Genomic DNA, 16,937 nt, shown 5'->3' on the forward strand with positions numbered 1-16,937 from the left:
CGACTTCTCAACTCTCACACTCTCTCACTCTCTCACTCTCACACTCTCTCACTCTCTCACTCTCTCACTCTCTCACTCTCTCACTCTCTGGTTCTTTAGGTCCTCCCATGTATCAACAAGCTGTTTGTTTATTCCTATAGTCTGAAATCATTCTTCATCTTATTAGGATGTGATCAACTGTGTTGGGGGGATGGGTGTCCTCCTACCACTTCTGGAACAAGTGGCTTCCAAAAGTGACGATTCAGAGGAGAATCAGGAGACGACTGACTTAGTGGGACCAGAACTGACCTCTTCACAGAACATCCAAGGAATGCTCCTACCTTTGGGCAAGTCTTCAGGTAAATCTCTTGACCAGAATTTTGGCTCCTCAGATGCTGCCTGACCTGCTGTGCTTTTCCAGCTCCACAGTTTCAACTCTGACCTCCAGCATCTGCTGTCCTCATTTTCTCCCAAAATTTTATAGTCTCTACCCTCCAAGAATGGTCTGGCAGATATGGAGTGTAAAATTTAAGTGCAATGTTAGGGGTATTGAGCTCATCATCTGCCTTCATTTTTTAACCATCACCTTTGTTATTTTACCAGTGATAGGGTGTGGCTGGTTCACCCTTGGGATCGAGGCCAGTTAATAGTTACTGAAGAGCCACTTCCCACTGTTAGCGCATGTACTGTCCATGCCACACAATAAGGCCACCATATACACTCCAGTGGCCTGACTGCTGACCCATGTTGATAGCTTTCCTCCTGATTGGGAACCTTACCATCAACAGCCAGCAAAAAGAGCTGACCCTGCTTCAAGACCCCTTCCCCTTTCCCCAGCGTCTTGGTCACAACTCGTCCAAACACCTACTTGGGAGGTGTATATGGATGGATAAGAGGTGAAAACAGCTACATAACCTGACATCCTGTCCAAAAGAACTGCCACGGAGATCATAATTCCAGCTGGAATAGCTCCAAGAGTATGTTTCATCATGAGACTGTACCTACAGAGATTTGGGAGAAAGCAAAAATATTGATAAATAAGGCATGTATAAAATACCCTGCTTCTGTACATTACTGTAACTCTCACGACTGTCCACAAACTCTGCATTTTTCCATCTCTTGTTCCGTGTCAGTCCCCTACTTCATTCATCCCGGGTTTGTTGTCCATGCCATTAGCCATTAAAGTGTGAAGTTCTGAAAATTTCTGCACCTATCCTCCATCTGAAATATTCTTTAAAACTACATCTTCCAATATTCATGCTTTTTTTTAGTCTGATTGCTTTTAAATCTGTCCCTACAGGAAGTATTGCCAGCTGCAGAAATTGGAGCTCTAGGTTCAGGAGCTCGCTCTATGGTTGGCGACATTGTGATATGCTGAGGCTGAGATATATGCAATAAGTACATTCAGAGAGGAGGTTACACTGCACGCTAGCAGTGAAACTGGCGAAAAGACTTTGTAAAGTAGAAAGTAACAACAGAAGACAAATAAAGCATAGAGAATCACTCAATAAGATTAAAATTAGTCAAAAAGGCAGAATTGAAGGCAGTCTATGACATTTGCAAAATAGTCAATGATTTGAATACCCAAATGGATACGATTTAATTGTAATAATAAAGACATGTCTCCACAGTGCCCAAGATTGGGAGTTAAATGTCTAGGAGTGACAGGTAATAAGGCTAAAGGAGAAGGGTAGTACTTTTCGGGACAAGATCAGTACATCCGTGAGAATAGATCTTAGATCAAAGGATCATAATGGAATCAGTTTATGTGGAGCTAAGAAACAGCAAAGGGCAGCAAACATTGGTGAGTTGCTCAGTTGCTCCAGCAATTTCTGTTTTTGTTTCAAACATTGATAGCTACTGCTTATAGACCACTAGACTTTGTTGGTAATATTAGGCATGACATAAAGCAGGAAATTAGGGATACATGTAATGTGTAGAGATACAGTAATAAAGGAAACTTCAATTTATATACCAAGTCAGAACTAATATTCTGGAGGATTAATTTCTAGCATATGTACCAAATGTTTCTGACTCAGTACATTGAGGAGCCAACTAGGGATTGAGTTATTTTGTAAGGGAAAATGAAGAACTTGGCTGTAAAGGAACCTTTGAGTATTAAGTTAGAATTTCACTTTAAGTTTGAATACAATACAGTTCATTCTTAAATTAGGGTCTTAAGTCTGAAGAAAGAAAGTTTATGAAGAACTGAGTTGCAAGTTGACTCTGGTGGATTTGGAAAATACATTAAAACCTTTGATGGTAGACAGGCCATGGCAAGTATTCAAAGATATGTTACATTCTTTACAACAGAAACATATGTGATTAGGGAACAATACCAGTAAGGATTAAAAATTTGTTAACAGTCAGAAAACAGAGTTGGAATAAATGGATCATTCTCAGGATGTTACAAATAAGATACTGTAAAGGATCAGCGTGAGCTCCACAGATCTATTTAAATGATTTGGATGGGGATATCAATTATAGCATTTAAGATTTGCTGATGAGGCTAAACTGACGAGGGATATGCGTTATATGGAAGGTTCACTGAGACTTTAAGAGGACTTTGACAGGTTAAGTGAACAGAGTAGAACATGACAGATGGACTATAATGTGAATAGGTGTGACTTTCATTTTAAAACAAGACAGTTTTTTTTTTAAATGATGGGAAGTGTGAATGTCCAAAGAGACTCGGATGAGTTTGTTTATGAGTCACTAATAGTTAGTGTGCAGGTGCAGTAAGTAATTAGGAAGGGAAATTGAATGTTAGCTTTCATCAGGTAGGGATTTGAATTCAGGAATAAAAATGCCTTGATTCAGTTATATATTGCTTTGGTAAGATCTCACTTAGATTATTTTGTACAGGTTTGGTTCTTTTTTTTGAGGAGGGATACTTTTTGCAATTGAAATTCACTGAATGAATCCTGAGCATGGCTGAATTGTCTTCTAAAGAGAGTGGGTGTGTACTACATGGAATTCCGAAGAATGAGTTGACCTAATTTAAATTCTTAATTGTTTTGACAAGGCGATGTAATTAAGATGTTTCCCACTGTTGGTGAGGTTTAACACCAGGGCACATGATTTTAGGATTAGGGGCAGGAATTTAAGACTGAAATGAGGAGAATTTTCGACACACAAAGGGTGTTGAATCTTTGGGTCAGCTCCTTTCAAAGGATTTTCCATCTGTAAATCCTATCCAGAAAATCCTGCCAGACCTGCAGGTCTTTTCATTTAACATCAAAACATTTAAAATCAAATCTTTTAGTGAATGGAGCTTTGTGCAATTAAGTGTGAACTTGAAAAGGTTCTGCTCAAGGATATGATGCTGACATGATGTTGACATTCCATAAAGATGAGACCAAATGATTCTTCTTCATGCTAACTTACTTGTGGTCTTTTTATAGAGAGCAAATTGGAGAGGAATAGTGTAGCTGCGTTTTTGCTGCTAGTTAAGAATTTAATCCGAAACCACACCATAAATCAGGAGAATTTCATCCAGTGCAATGGCCCGGCTGTCATAGGTGCCCTGTTGCAAAAGGTAAGACCTGTGAATTTTGTACTTGCATAGATTGTGGTCATCACTGGCAAGATTGGTCACTTGTCCATTCTTAATTGCCGTTGCCCAATGTAGGTCTGGCCATTTCAGTGAGCAGTTAAGAATTGACCATATTGCTGGAGATGCAGGAACAGTTAACTCTTGTATCTGCACCTCCAACCAATCAGCACCCACTTATAATGCTGTATAACTTGTTGTTTTCTTTCTTCAAGTTTGTTTCTTGAGTTCTTAACTTGATGAGTCTTAGAAAAGCTTCGACTTGTGTGTGTTTTTCTAAAGCAATGTTTAAGTTTTGTACTGCTAAGCAATTATTTTATGAACTTGTAAACGTTAAGCCGAGTTCTGGATATGATCTTATACTATAACCATATACAGTATTCTCAAATGTGGTTTGTTCAAGGTTCTTAATAAGATTAGCATAACTTCTCTTCCTTTCTATTCATCAACAAAGAGCCTTCTGTTTGGGGTTGCTTTCCATAATGATCTTTTATGACTAACTAAAACAATGTGATTTGTGTACTTACATTCCCAGATCTCTTTGTTTCTCTATCCCAATTGTTCATATTTTTATTAATTCTGTACTTTGTGTGATTTATTACTGTCTTAAATCAGGACTATCTCTCACCCCCCAACTACCTCCCCTCCCACTCCTCCAATGGGGTGCAGATCTTCAAATTTAGAAACTTTGGTTTTGATTCCAATGTCTTAACTGTCATTGGCAATTGTGACCTCATGCTTTATTTTCCCAATTGTATCCCTTTAAATGTGTATTTAAAATTTTAAAGAGGGCAATCAGATGACCTCACAATCTTCTATATTCAATGGAATACAAGTTTAATTTATGTATTCTATAGTCATTACTTAGCCTTCTGACCCTGGTATAATTTTAGTGAATTTGCAAAGGCAGGGTTAAAGCTGAAACATATTTGTCGGGCACCTGGAGGGGGAGCCTTACAATATATCTATTATATGTCTATAGGCTTGCCCTGAAGTCTTTAGGCATAAGGTACAAGTACTCATGCTCTTTGACAGACGGTGCAAAGAACTTGTATTAAATAACTACCCATCCTGTGCCCACCCTATATATTCAGTAACTACCCATCCTGTGCCCACCCTATATATTCAGTAACTAACCCATCCTGTGCCTACCCTTAGACTGTTTCATTGGACTCCTCAAGATTCCTCAATTTAGAATTGATTAGAAATAACTACTGTGTTGAAACAGGTCATTTGGCCCAACAAGTCTACACTGGCCTCTGAAGGTAACCCACCCAGACCCAGTCCTCAAACGTATATTTACCCCTCACTAATGCACCCAATACTAAGGGCAATTTAGCATTGCCAATTCACCTGACCTGCACATCTTTGCACTGTGGGAGGAAACCAGAGCATCTGGAGGAAACCCATGCAGGCAAGGAGAGGATGTGCAAACTCCACATAGACAGTTGCCCGAGGCAAGAATCGAACCTGGGTCACTGGTGTTGTGAGGCAGCAGAGCTAACCACTGAGCCACCATGCCACCCACGGAACATAATAATAGCATCTTAACAAGTTTTTATTTTAGTTTAAATTGAAGCAGTTTCAGACACACTAGTCAAGCTTGTTTAAATTGTCACCCATTCTATTACATTACACTTACTGTACAAAAAAAAAGCTAATGTTTGGAGCTGGAGTTAGAGACGAATGTCCCTGTGAGAGCAGGATTAGGGGGAAGGAAATCTGTGAACAAATTTCAAAAGATTACAAAGGATATGACTTTGCAGTTAATGAGATTTTATGAAGCTTAATGAGGTCTCGTGATAGCTAACAAATTTCATTAAACTTAGCAAGGATGTTTTGTCAGTTATCATTACTTTGGAGTAAAAATTTTCTTTTAAAGCTTCCAGTTTTAAACAAAGGAACTTGTTATATTTGCAGAAAGTTTGCAGACAATTCCTGCTCAGTTAGAGCTGAACTAATTACCGTATACTTAAATCATTTTAGAAACGCAGATTCAAGAGAAGCAAGTAATAAAACAGAATTATCAAAGCCTAGACTGCAGTTTTTATTGTAGAAAGGATGATAACATGAGAACAGAGACCACTACATCTTCCAAGGGAAGTTTGGATGAGCATCTGTCGAGAAGGAAGGCAGAAGGCTGTGGAAAAAGAGTCTGGCAATTAAATTCATTTTTAGTTTAATCTATCAAAGAACCAGCAGAGACATATCGATATGGGATTGTGATAATTGTGGGCAGCATGGTGGCTTAGTCGTTAGAACTGCAGCCTCACAGCGCCAAGGGCCCGAGTTCAATTCCAGTCTCTGGTGACTGTCTGCATGGAGTTTGCACATTTTCCCCCAGTCTGTGTGGGTTTTCTCCAGGTGCTCCTGTTTCCCCTTGCAGACTGGGTGGATTAGCCATGGTAAATTCCCCATAGTGTTCAAGGATGTGCTGGCTAGGTGGATTAGTCACTGGAAATGCAGGGATAGGGTGGGGGGTTGGATCTGGGTGGGTTGCTGTACTGATGGTCTGTGTGCACTCTATTGGCCAAAGGATTCAATGGTTTTATGAAGGGAACATATCAGAATCATGCAAAACAGAAAAAGGGGCCATGGAGTCTGAGTGGCTATGCTGACTATTAGCTGCAACTGTTCATTGGATCTGCCCCCCCCAGCTCTGTTCCTTTCTTCAGGCAAATTGTTGTCTTTATTGGTAGTACTCTCTGTGTAGGTATTCTTCAACCTGTTCAATAGTATGCTTTCAATAAAAAAAGGGTGATTGAGTACATAAGGGAACAATTAGTTATGTTAAATGCCATCTTAGAATTAAAGGGTCAAAAAAACAATCAATACAAATGTATATTCAAAAGATAATGATAACACACTCTAAGGACAGCTAACACACTACCAAGATATTTTCCAATCAATCTGTTCAGAAATAGTTTTACACACCTCTAGAATAGTTGAGATTTGAACCCAGGACTCCTGGCTCAAAGATAGGGAAATGTAAATTTTTGGCAATCACAGCTGAAGGTTTGGTTCTGTTTTCCTACCTCATAAACCCAGTCATCTGTTTGTGCAATTTTAAGGTTCTAATATTGCACAGAAGGAAGAACATTTTTGATTTTTGAAACTGAGTAAAGGCTCTGGAATGCAGATCTCTACTGTTTAGTAGAACTAGAAACCATATAAGTGAGGTGTGACAATCAGCATTGTGTGGGAAATGAAAGAGAAACCTCTGGATGACAGAGGTACATGAGTACCTCCTGTGCTCAGTGCTGTGTTGTTTTCTAAGTCGATCTCAAACATCAGGTATAGACAGAAAACATTATCTTTTAATAAACCTTCTGAATCATGGCTAATGGGCTGCAGTGTTTTGTCTTGATACTGATACAAATTTTGCATTCCCAAAAACTCCTCTGTTTCTTTATATTGGTGTCAGTCATGGTTCAGTGGTAACACACTCACTTACGATGGGAGGGTGAGTTCAAGGACTACATTGAAGACTTGAACACAACATTTAAGCTGAAACCTCAGTGCATAGCTGAGTGTGTGCTGGGCTACTGAAGATGCTATTTTCCATATGAGACATTAAACTAAGGCCCTGTCATTCTTGATTGGATATAGAAAACTTGTGGTACTGATTGAGGAAGAGTAGGATAATAACTGGCCAACTTTTTACTCTTCAATTGACATCACTAAGATGGGTCATCGGGTTATTTGTGACTATGTATCAATGTGTAACATTGTAAAGGATTTTGAGATGCCCCGTTATCATGAAACAAGCTATAAAAACACAGGTCTTTCTTTGCAAAGGTTCCAAGCCACAGAGTGGACATGAATGTACTGATGGCCTGTCAGTTCCTCATGGAGCAGGTAGCTAGTGAAGGCAATAATCTCCTCCTCCACTGCATGTACCAGTACCTGCTCTTTGACTTCCGCATCTGGAGCCACAGCGATTTTGCCGTTCGATTGGGTAATGATTTACATTTCATTTGGAAAACCTCTTGCTGGGCTACAGTCTGTGCAATAGTATGATAGATTGGGCTAAGATGAAGTGGGAGGATCAAGTCAAGTCTCAACTGAGAGCAATCCAAAAGATTTGGTCCCTAGCATCTGATCTCTGCATGGCAATTTATTCAACTGCTTTTACTGCAAAATCCTTGTACGTTTTTATTAGATTATGAATGAAGAATAGATTTAAGCCAGTAACTACTTCAATTTTCAGAAGCTGTTCAGAAAAATTAAAATTAACTTGTGTGCAAATTAGAATGAGCAAGGATTGTAATGGGATTGGGCAAAACATGATGCGATAGGAAGGCCAACATTTAAACTTTGATCCTATTGAGTGGCTGCTTGAACCACTTTAGAAGGCTGTTAGGAACATACGAATTAGGAACAGGAGTAGGCTACTCAGCCCATCACATCTGCCCCACCATTCTTTAAAAGTCAATAAAATCTAGGCTGATCTGATTACTGTGTGTTCCTGCACATCTCCAATAACCTTTCACCCCTTGCTTGTCAAGCATCTGTCTACCACCTCAAAAATGTTCAAGCATTCTGTTTCCACCACCTTTTTGAGGAAGAGAGCTCCAGGCTCATGACCCTCTGAGAGGAAAAATAAATCTTATTTCTCTCTTAATCGGTGATCTTTTAATTATAAATAGTGATCCCCAATCAATGTCTTATACATTTCAATCAAGTCACTCTTACTGTTCTCAACTATAATGAATGTCAAGCTTAGCTCATAAGACAACCTAACTAGCCTAGATATTAGTCTGCTAAGCCGTCTTGGAATTCATTCCAATAAATTGACATTTTTCCTTACATAAGAAGACCAACGTTTTATGCACTATTTCAGGTATAGTCTCACCAAGCATAGTCCCCTAACTTTTGTAATTGATTTCCCGAACTATAAATGAAACATTCACCTGGTTTTCCTAGTTACTTGTATACATACATACATTCTAGCCTTGTGTGTGTTAGGACACCCAGATCCCTATGCACCTCAAAGCTCTGTAATCTTTTACCAATTTGATAGTTATGCATCTTTTTCATCCTGCTGAAATGGACAGTTTCACACTTCATACTCCATTTGTCAATTTAGCAGCGAATTAGGAAAAGTAGTAGGCCATTCAGTTCCTCGGTTTGACACATATTTATGAGTCTGAAAAGGACAGGAGGTTTCCTTCTCTAAAGGATGTTAATAAAACAGATTCCAACAATCCAATAGCTGTAGAGTCATGATTATTTAAACTTTTACTACTAAAATTCAAATTGGCATGGCAGGGTTTGATCATTTTTATTCCACATGTTTAGTGCAGGACATTATTAGTCTGGTAAAGTAACCACTAGGCTATCCTATCCTCACTGTGTTTAAAACATGTTTTAAGGGAGCCTGACTGGGCTTCTAGCTGTGCATTGCCTGACTTGTGAATGCTTGATGTGGAAAATGTGCTTGAAATGGGACATGTTCCATTCTGTAATATTAACATCCTTTGGATGAAAAAAAATTATTGCTTGCTCTTTTTAAAAGTTCATTTCAGAGATTAACAAGGCTGCTCTTTGTTGAACGTTGTTTGCTCAGAGGGTGACTGCCTATAAAATCTGCCTGTGTATCAAAATAAACCTTCACTGCTGTGTAGTCTGCTGAAGAGTCATCTAGTCTCAAAACATTAGCTTGCTTTCTCTCTATGGATGCTGCCTGACCCGTTATGATCTCCAGCATTTTTGTTTTCTGTGTAAGATGAACATTGACTGTCTAATTCTCTTCACACTTACAGGTCACATACAGTACTTATCCACAATTGTCAAAGATCACAAGCAACGTATCAGAAAGAAGTATGGTGTGCAGTACATTCTAGACTCCATCCGAACACATTATGGGTGAGTAAAAAGTTTTATGTGTCAGATTTAGGTTGTAAGTTGTAACTATCTGCTCTTCAGTTACTAATTTTTCAATAGAGCGAGGATTAATTGTCATTAATTGAGCTACTGGTTATTCATAGGGTTGGGATTATTTGCTGTACAACTGTGTAGGTTTACTGTTTATTCAACATAGTAATGGTTGCTTGTTCAGTAACTACAGAGTTATTGTTTACTAAGTAGCACATGGATAAGAAACTTAACATATTTAAAACAACTCTTTGGATTTAGCCATCATCAGCAAGGCTAGAATTTATTACCAATGCTAATTAGTATTCATCTGCCACCTTATATCACTTTATAGAGAATTTCAACAATATAATGATGACCATTAATCCATTGTCAATTGTCAGAAAAGCCAATCTCTTTTGCTACTGTCCTTTAAGGAAGGAAACTGCTATCCTTACCTGGACTGGCCTACATGCGTCTCCAGACCCACAGAACTGTGGTTGACTCTTAACTGCTGGCTAACCAGTTTTGCCCTCATCCATTGAATGAAAAAAAAGTCGATAATGCTGATGTCGGATGGGTATAAGAAAGATGTCAAACCAGATTAGGTCAGAACGTTTCCTGAGAAGTGAAACTGGAACTGACCTCAGCATTATGGAATTTGAAAAAATGGGGATAAAAATGACAACTCAGGAGGGCTGTGTATTGGTTCTACGTATTGCTGCTGTGTCTTCCTTTCTATAAAATTTGAGAGACACTTGTGATATAAATAGTTCTATTTTTTCAAAATGGATTAAGAAGGCATTCAGCTTTTGTATATTTAAGTGACACAAACAAAAGAAAAGCATCTAACTGTTGAGTCTGTCTTTTTAAGTAGCAAAGTTTATTGGTCATAGCAAGGCGTATTGTTAAACAGAGGAAAGGCAGGGCAACTCAAGCTTTCCTACAGTTAAGGAAATTAGCATGTAAAACCTCACAAGTACCAATCTCCAGACAACTCCTTGTACAACATGCAGGTGAGTGTAGAAATAGGAGGATGAAGTTTATGAATGCACGACTGAAAATATGGTGCAGGAAAGCAGGCTTAGATTGGTGGGACATTGGTGCCACCTCTGGGGAGGTACAGGTTGCACCAAAACAGAACTGGGACCAATTTTCTTGTCAGTTCTATTGGTAAAGATTTAAATGAACTTGACAGTGGCATAGTAACAAGGACATAATATTAGAAAGGAATGTCAAGGTGCACATGAGAGACAGATAGCATTGAAGGAGGAAAGGAGTTAGTTGTTTTTTGATTAGTGGGGGTGGGGCAGTAATAAAATATAAATTCTGTTAGTATCTATGTATGTGGTGAGTAAGACTGGAAAATTGCAGGTGCATGTCACTGTGTGGAACTATATCATTGTGGGTCTAAGGAAGATCTGGCTTAAAGAAGGGCAGGACTGGGTATTAAATATTTCAGGTTTTCAAGCCTTCAGGAAAGGAAGGAAACTGAGGCAGAGTGCAGTTTTATTAAGGAGAACATTGCACTGCTGGAGATGAGATGTCTCCGAGGGATTAAAGACATGAAAATATTTGGCGAGAACAAAGGAATAAAAAAGGAAATGATTACCCTGACGATGCTCGATGCAGGGTATTAAATATTTTTCTCTTTGGCTCCTCTTGAGTATTCTTTGATTTCAAAAAAATATTTGAGGGATGTGGGTGTTGCTGGCCGGCCAGCATTAATGCCATCCACAGTTGCCCTTGAGAAGTTGGTAGTGAGCTGCCTTTTTGAACTGATGCAGTCCACCTGCTGTGGTTTGACTCAAAATGCCATTAGAGGGGGAATTCCAGGATTTTGACCCAACGACAGTGAAGGAACGGCGATATACTTCAGAGGCTACATTTTGGCTTTCAGGGACTACTTTTCATTCTCACTGACTCCTTTATTAGATGATGCAGCCACATACTAACATTACATCATTTATTTGTGATGGGGTTTAGGATATTATATTTCACACAGAAGCAGAATTAGAAGATGTCGTCAACATAGTCAATAGTTATGGGTTTAAATTAATTAACTTCATAATACTCAAAAAAAGTGGTAATTTCTTAGATTCCACAGTATTTAAATTGATACAAAGAACAAGACATAGGTGTTCTGCAAAGTGGTTGTCCTGTCTGCATTTTGTCTCCCCAGTGTAGGCCATACTATATTGTGTGTAATGAATAGAGTGAAGTGTAGGCAAATCACTGCTTCACTGCTGAAGCCTTGGGACTTTGATAGTGAAGAGGGATGAAGTAAATGTTGCATCTTCTATGATTGGATGGAAAGGGAAGTGCCTTTGGGCTGTGGGGAGGTGATGGATTCACTCCTCCTTCACCTTGGTCCACTCCTCCTCCACTCCCAGTAGTATATATCCATTGGCAGATTCTTCAATTTAACACATCAAGCAAATGAGATCATTTAATTGCTCCATTTCAATGGTATATGAGAGCAGAGGATAACATTTATTAAAGAGATTCTTGGTACCTATGAATTCAAATATTGCGTACCTGTTAATGGTGTTAATACTGTACATTGCACAAACTATGGCCACCACTTTTGCCCCAAACGATGCCCAGTCGACGTCAAACTCCCATGGAAGCGAATAGCGTTTAAAAAATTTGAACTACAGGTAAAATTAACCTGCATATGCTGCAACTTTGTAGTAAACAGACAAGTTGTTTCCTCCCCTAACAGGGTGTTGCCATCAAGCCAAAAGACATTTTGTCAACCATTCATCGGAATAATCTGATATGCATTTCAGTACTAGTGTGCTGCCGGGGATAAAGGCTTTATTTCAAAATGACTAGTACAGAGGGACCTCGAATATGTGAATATCAGTTATCAAATTCCGGCTTATTCAAAGAAGGTCTCAAGGTTCCGATACAAACATTACATCAGAGAGGTGTTTCCAACACTGATCATGTCTTTTGTTTAGAATGATTAAAAATGGGCTTCTCTCACTCACTCACTCACTCACTCAGTTATTAGATTAGATTAGATTACTTACAGTGTGGAAACAGGCCCTTCGGCCCAACAAGTCCACACCGACCCGCCGAAGCGCAACCCACCCATACCCCTACCTTTACCCCTTTAACCTATCACTAGGGGCAATTTAGCATGGCCAATTCACCTGACCCGCACATCTTTGGACTGTGGGAGGAAACCGGAGCACCCGGAGGAAACCCACGCAGACACGGGGAGAATGTGCAAACTCCACACAGTCAGTCGCCTGAGTCGGGAATTGAACCCGGGTCTACAGGCGCTGTGAGGCAGCAGTGCTAACCACTGGGCCACCGTGCCGCCCACTCATTTCTCTTTTTTTTTCTCAGGGGTGTTCCCTAAACCCCCTTCCCCAGATAATCTCTCCAACATTGTCCTGTACAGGGCAAAGGTGGAACCTGTCAAAAAGTTGTGTGTGTGCCCTACTTTGAGACTTTGTGTCTGCTCAGAAACAAACCCTGATACAGAGAGAGGGAGCAAGGCAGGCAGACGGAGGAAAAAGGTAACTTCAGAAAACTCCGAGGCCCAGAGGAGAGACATTGAATCAATTAACTGAATAATCAGTTACCTGAATGAAATACTGCCCATCCATCTTGTTCTGATAATCGAGGTCCCTCTGTATACTGTGTCAAAAACATGCCCCTTTGACCATTCTTAGTGAATATCATGATGAATGGGTTCAACCAGGCAAGATAAATTATTTTGATTGAGAGCAAGGTCATGGATGTTGTCAATCCCTACTGCATTTCCCATGCTAACACCCTGAACAATCAGAGTACACTTGTCTGGTCTGTTTTTTCATCTAACTAAGACTAACAGTTGTACAGTTCCTGCTGCATCTCCATCTGGTCCAACCGATCAGATTTTTTGATTGATGCTGTATAAATTGGTGCTCTCTTTCAGAGTTTGGTTTCTTGCATGAATCCTGATGAGGGCAAATCGTAATGAAGTTTTGCTTTTGTCTTTTGTTAGCAATGTTTACTTTGTATACTATTCAGCAGTTAGTGGTGGATAATAACTAGGCTGAGTAAGGAGTGTTCAAAGGGGTATTGAAATTCCAAATAAAAGGAACCATAGTGAGAGACAGATAATTCACATAAAAGCTAATTCAAAAGTTTGTCTTAATTATATAAGTAGTTCAAGGATAGTAAAGGGAGGACTTGGGCTGCGTGGGAACCAAAACATGGCTTTGGGCATGGAGGCAGAATTCATGGATGAGCTATGAAATGAATTATTTCCACTTGTCTTTACCAAGGAGGTGGATGCTGTGGAGGTCATGGTGAAAGAGAACATAATTCATTCACTTGAAGACATTTAAAAGTGATGAGGATTTATTGGATATGATTGTATTTCAAGTTAATAGGGTATCATGACCAGATAAGATGCATCCAAGAATACTGAAGGAAGTGAGAGAATGGAAATTGCAGAGCACTGACCATCATTTTACAGACATTGTGCTAAATGTCTGAAGAAATTGCAAATGTTACTCTCTTGTTCAAAAGTGGTGTAAAGATAAACTCTCGGCAAATATCCATCAGTTTAACCTTGGTGGTGAGAGACGTCTCAAAACAATAATTTGGGATAAAATGAACAGTCACTTGGGCAATCATCCTAACTCAGGAAAATTGACTTGGGGTTGTTGAGATCCAATAATGTTTAACTGACTTGCTGTTTTTGTTTTAATGATGTAACTGAGAGGGTTGGCAACGGTAATGTTGATGTGGTATCCAGAGACTTTCAAAGAACATTTGATAAAGTACCGGACAATAGACTTGTGAGCCAAGTCAGAAGGTGGAATAAAAGGGTATTGTGGATACAAAATTAACTACATAACAGGAAACCAAGAATGAAGAGACAACCTAAAATAAGGAGAAGCACTCCATGCCCTCAGATCTCACCCTGACTTTGTAATTAAGCCTGCTGACAAGGGTGGTGCTGTTGTTATCTGACAAACTGACCTTTACATTGCAGAGGCTGAGTGCAAGCTCCCAGATTCCTCCTTGTATCTTCCCCTGGACTATGACCCTCCCCATGGCACATAAGGATATTGATTCCACTATGTTCACCAACCTCATTTTAATGTCGTGATCTCCCACCACTATGACCACCACTGCCTCTAAGCTCATAGGCTCCCAAACCCATACAGTTTGCTTTTATCTCCTTCCCAAATTCCACAAACAAAAATACCCAGGCAGACCCATTGTTTCTGCCTGCTCCTGCTCCACAGAACTCATCTCTTCCCACTTCGAATCATTATCATCTCCCCTTGTCCAGTCCCTTCTCACTGACATCTGCGATTCCTCTGACACTTTGTCAGTTTCAGAATTTCCCATTTGTGGGCTCCAGCAGCTTCCTTTTTACTGTGGGCATGCAATTCCTTGACATGTCCACCCCCCCCCCCCTCCCAATCAGGATGGTTTTAGGGCTCTCCGCTCCTTCCTGAAACAAAGGCCTGAACCAATCCTATCCACCACCATCCTCTTCCACTTGGCCAAACTCATCCTCACTCTAAACACTCTCACACTCTTTTAACTCCTTTTACTTTCTTCAGGTGGGTACTTGCATGGGCCCTAGTTATGCCTGTCTCTTTGTGGTGTATTTTGAATTTTCAGTCCTCTTCCTGCCCCCAGCTGCATCTGTGTGTTTCTCTCTCGCGCTCGCTCTCTCGCGCTCGCTCTCTCGCGCTCGCTCTCTCGCGCTCGCTCTCTCTCCATTCCGCTCTCACCTTCACTGGTCCATCTCACTCCTCCCATCCCTTCCTCACTATCACTTCCAGTGACAAGCTGGCCACCAATATCCACTACAAATCCACCAACTCCCACAATTACTTGACTATACATTCTCACACCCTACTTCCTTTAAGACACTATTCCATTCTCCCAGTTTCTCCATCTCCATCGCATCTGTTCTGATGATGTCAACTTTGACAAGTGGGCCTTCGAAATAGCCACCTTCTTCTTCAACCAAGGATTCTCCAGCAGTGGTTGACAGGCCCCTCAGCTGGGACTGACCCATCTCCTGCACTTCAGCCCTCACCCACTCTCTCTACTCCCACAACAACGATGGGGTAGCCCCTTGTCCTCATCCATCCCACCAGTATCCATATCCAGAGGATCATTAGCTACCATTTCCCCTCCCCTCTCTTGTTCCCTGGCCAGCATCTCAGTATCAGGTTTGCTGCTGTACTCCAGTGAAGCTCAATGCAAGCTGGAAGAATAGCACCTCATCTTCTGTTGGGGATCTCTACACCTTCTGGACTCAAATTAAGTTCAACAGTTTTGGGGCTTGAAGCACCTTTTCCCAGGTCCTTACCCCAATTCACATACACCAGGCCTTGTTATCACATGGTCTGCTATTATAACTGTTAGCCATTAACAGTCCCCATTAGCAGCTATTCATTCTCCAAGGCTGACCATTATCCATTCCTTTAATTGTCCAACTGTTCTCCGCCTTTGGACTCAATCTTCACCTACATTTACTCCTTACCCCCCCCCCCCATGTTCTGCATAAAAAACAACTTTTTCCTAGTTACCATCAGTTCTGAAGAAAGGTCACTGGACCCGAAACATTAACTCTGATTTCTCTCTGCAGATGCTGCTGGACCTGCTGAGATATTCCAGCAATTTATGTTTTTGTTTCTGATTTCCAGTATCTACAATTTTTTTCTTTTTTTTTAAAGAACTAAAATAATGGTTATAAATCTAATGATGTGAAACAGCAGTGATCTGAACTTCAATGACTTTTGCACATTTAAAGTGGTAAGATAGGTTGAGAGCATGATTAATAAAACTTCGAGCATCCTCTGCTTTAGTACTAGGGACAGCGAGGACAACAGCCATGTAGTTCATGTTAACCACATCTAACACACAGTTTCAAACTCAGCTGGAGTATCCCGTCATGTTCTAGACAACACTCTTTTGGAAGGATGTGGTGACATTCAATTCGGATAAAGAAAGATTCAAGAGAATGATTGAGTGCTTAGAAACCTCATTTATAAAGATATATAGGAGAATAGGCTAGATTAGATTCCCTCCAGTATGGAAACCGGCCCTTTGGCCCAACAAGTCCACACTGACCCTCCGAAGAGTATCCCACCTAGACTCATTGCCCTACCCTACATTTACCCTTAACTAATGCACCTAATACTATGGGCAATTTAGCATAGCCAATTCACCTGACCTGCACAACTTTGGATTATGGAATGAAATTGGAGCGCTCGGAGGAAACCCATGCAGACACTGAGAGAATGTGCAAACTCCACACAGACAGTTACCCGAGGCTGGAAATGAACTTGGGTCCCTGCCGCTGTGAGGTGAGCAATGCGAACCACTGAGCCATCTCTCTCATTGAAGAAGTGAAGATCGCAAGGAACTTGGATAGAGATACTTATAATGATGAGAGTTCTGGACAGAATAGTTTGATAGAAACCATTCCCGTTGATGAAAGAATTGAGAATCACAGGAAATAGAGTTAAGGTAATTGGCAAAAGAGGATTTATGGTGATATGGGGAGAAACGC

The 16,937-nt window shown here is 40.3% G+C and overlaps 1 protein-coding gene across 1 annotated transcript in view; it reads left to right on the top strand.

Annotated features, from left to right (window-relative positions):
* The window catches only part of nbeal2 (neurobeachin-like 2), a 239,806-nt gene that overhangs the window by 141,894 nt on the left and 80,975 nt on the right, over positions 1-16,937 (top strand). The window contains exons 19-22 of the mRNA XM_043687545.1: positions 167-338; positions 3,384-3,517; positions 7,331-7,490; positions 9,298-9,400. Of these exons, the coding sequence (XP_043543480.1) occupies positions 167-338; positions 3,384-3,517; positions 7,331-7,490; positions 9,298-9,400 (569 nt within the window). The remainder of the gene's footprint in view (positions 1-166; positions 339-3,383; positions 3,518-7,330; positions 7,491-9,297; positions 9,401-16,937) is intronic.

This window comes from Chiloscyllium plagiosum, chromosome 4 (genome assembly GCF_004010195.1).
Source record: "Chiloscyllium plagiosum isolate BGI_BamShark_2017 chromosome 4, ASM401019v2, whole genome shotgun sequence".
Lineage (NCBI taxonomy): Eukaryota > Metazoa > Chordata > Chondrichthyes > Orectolobiformes > Hemiscylliidae > Chiloscyllium > Chiloscyllium plagiosum.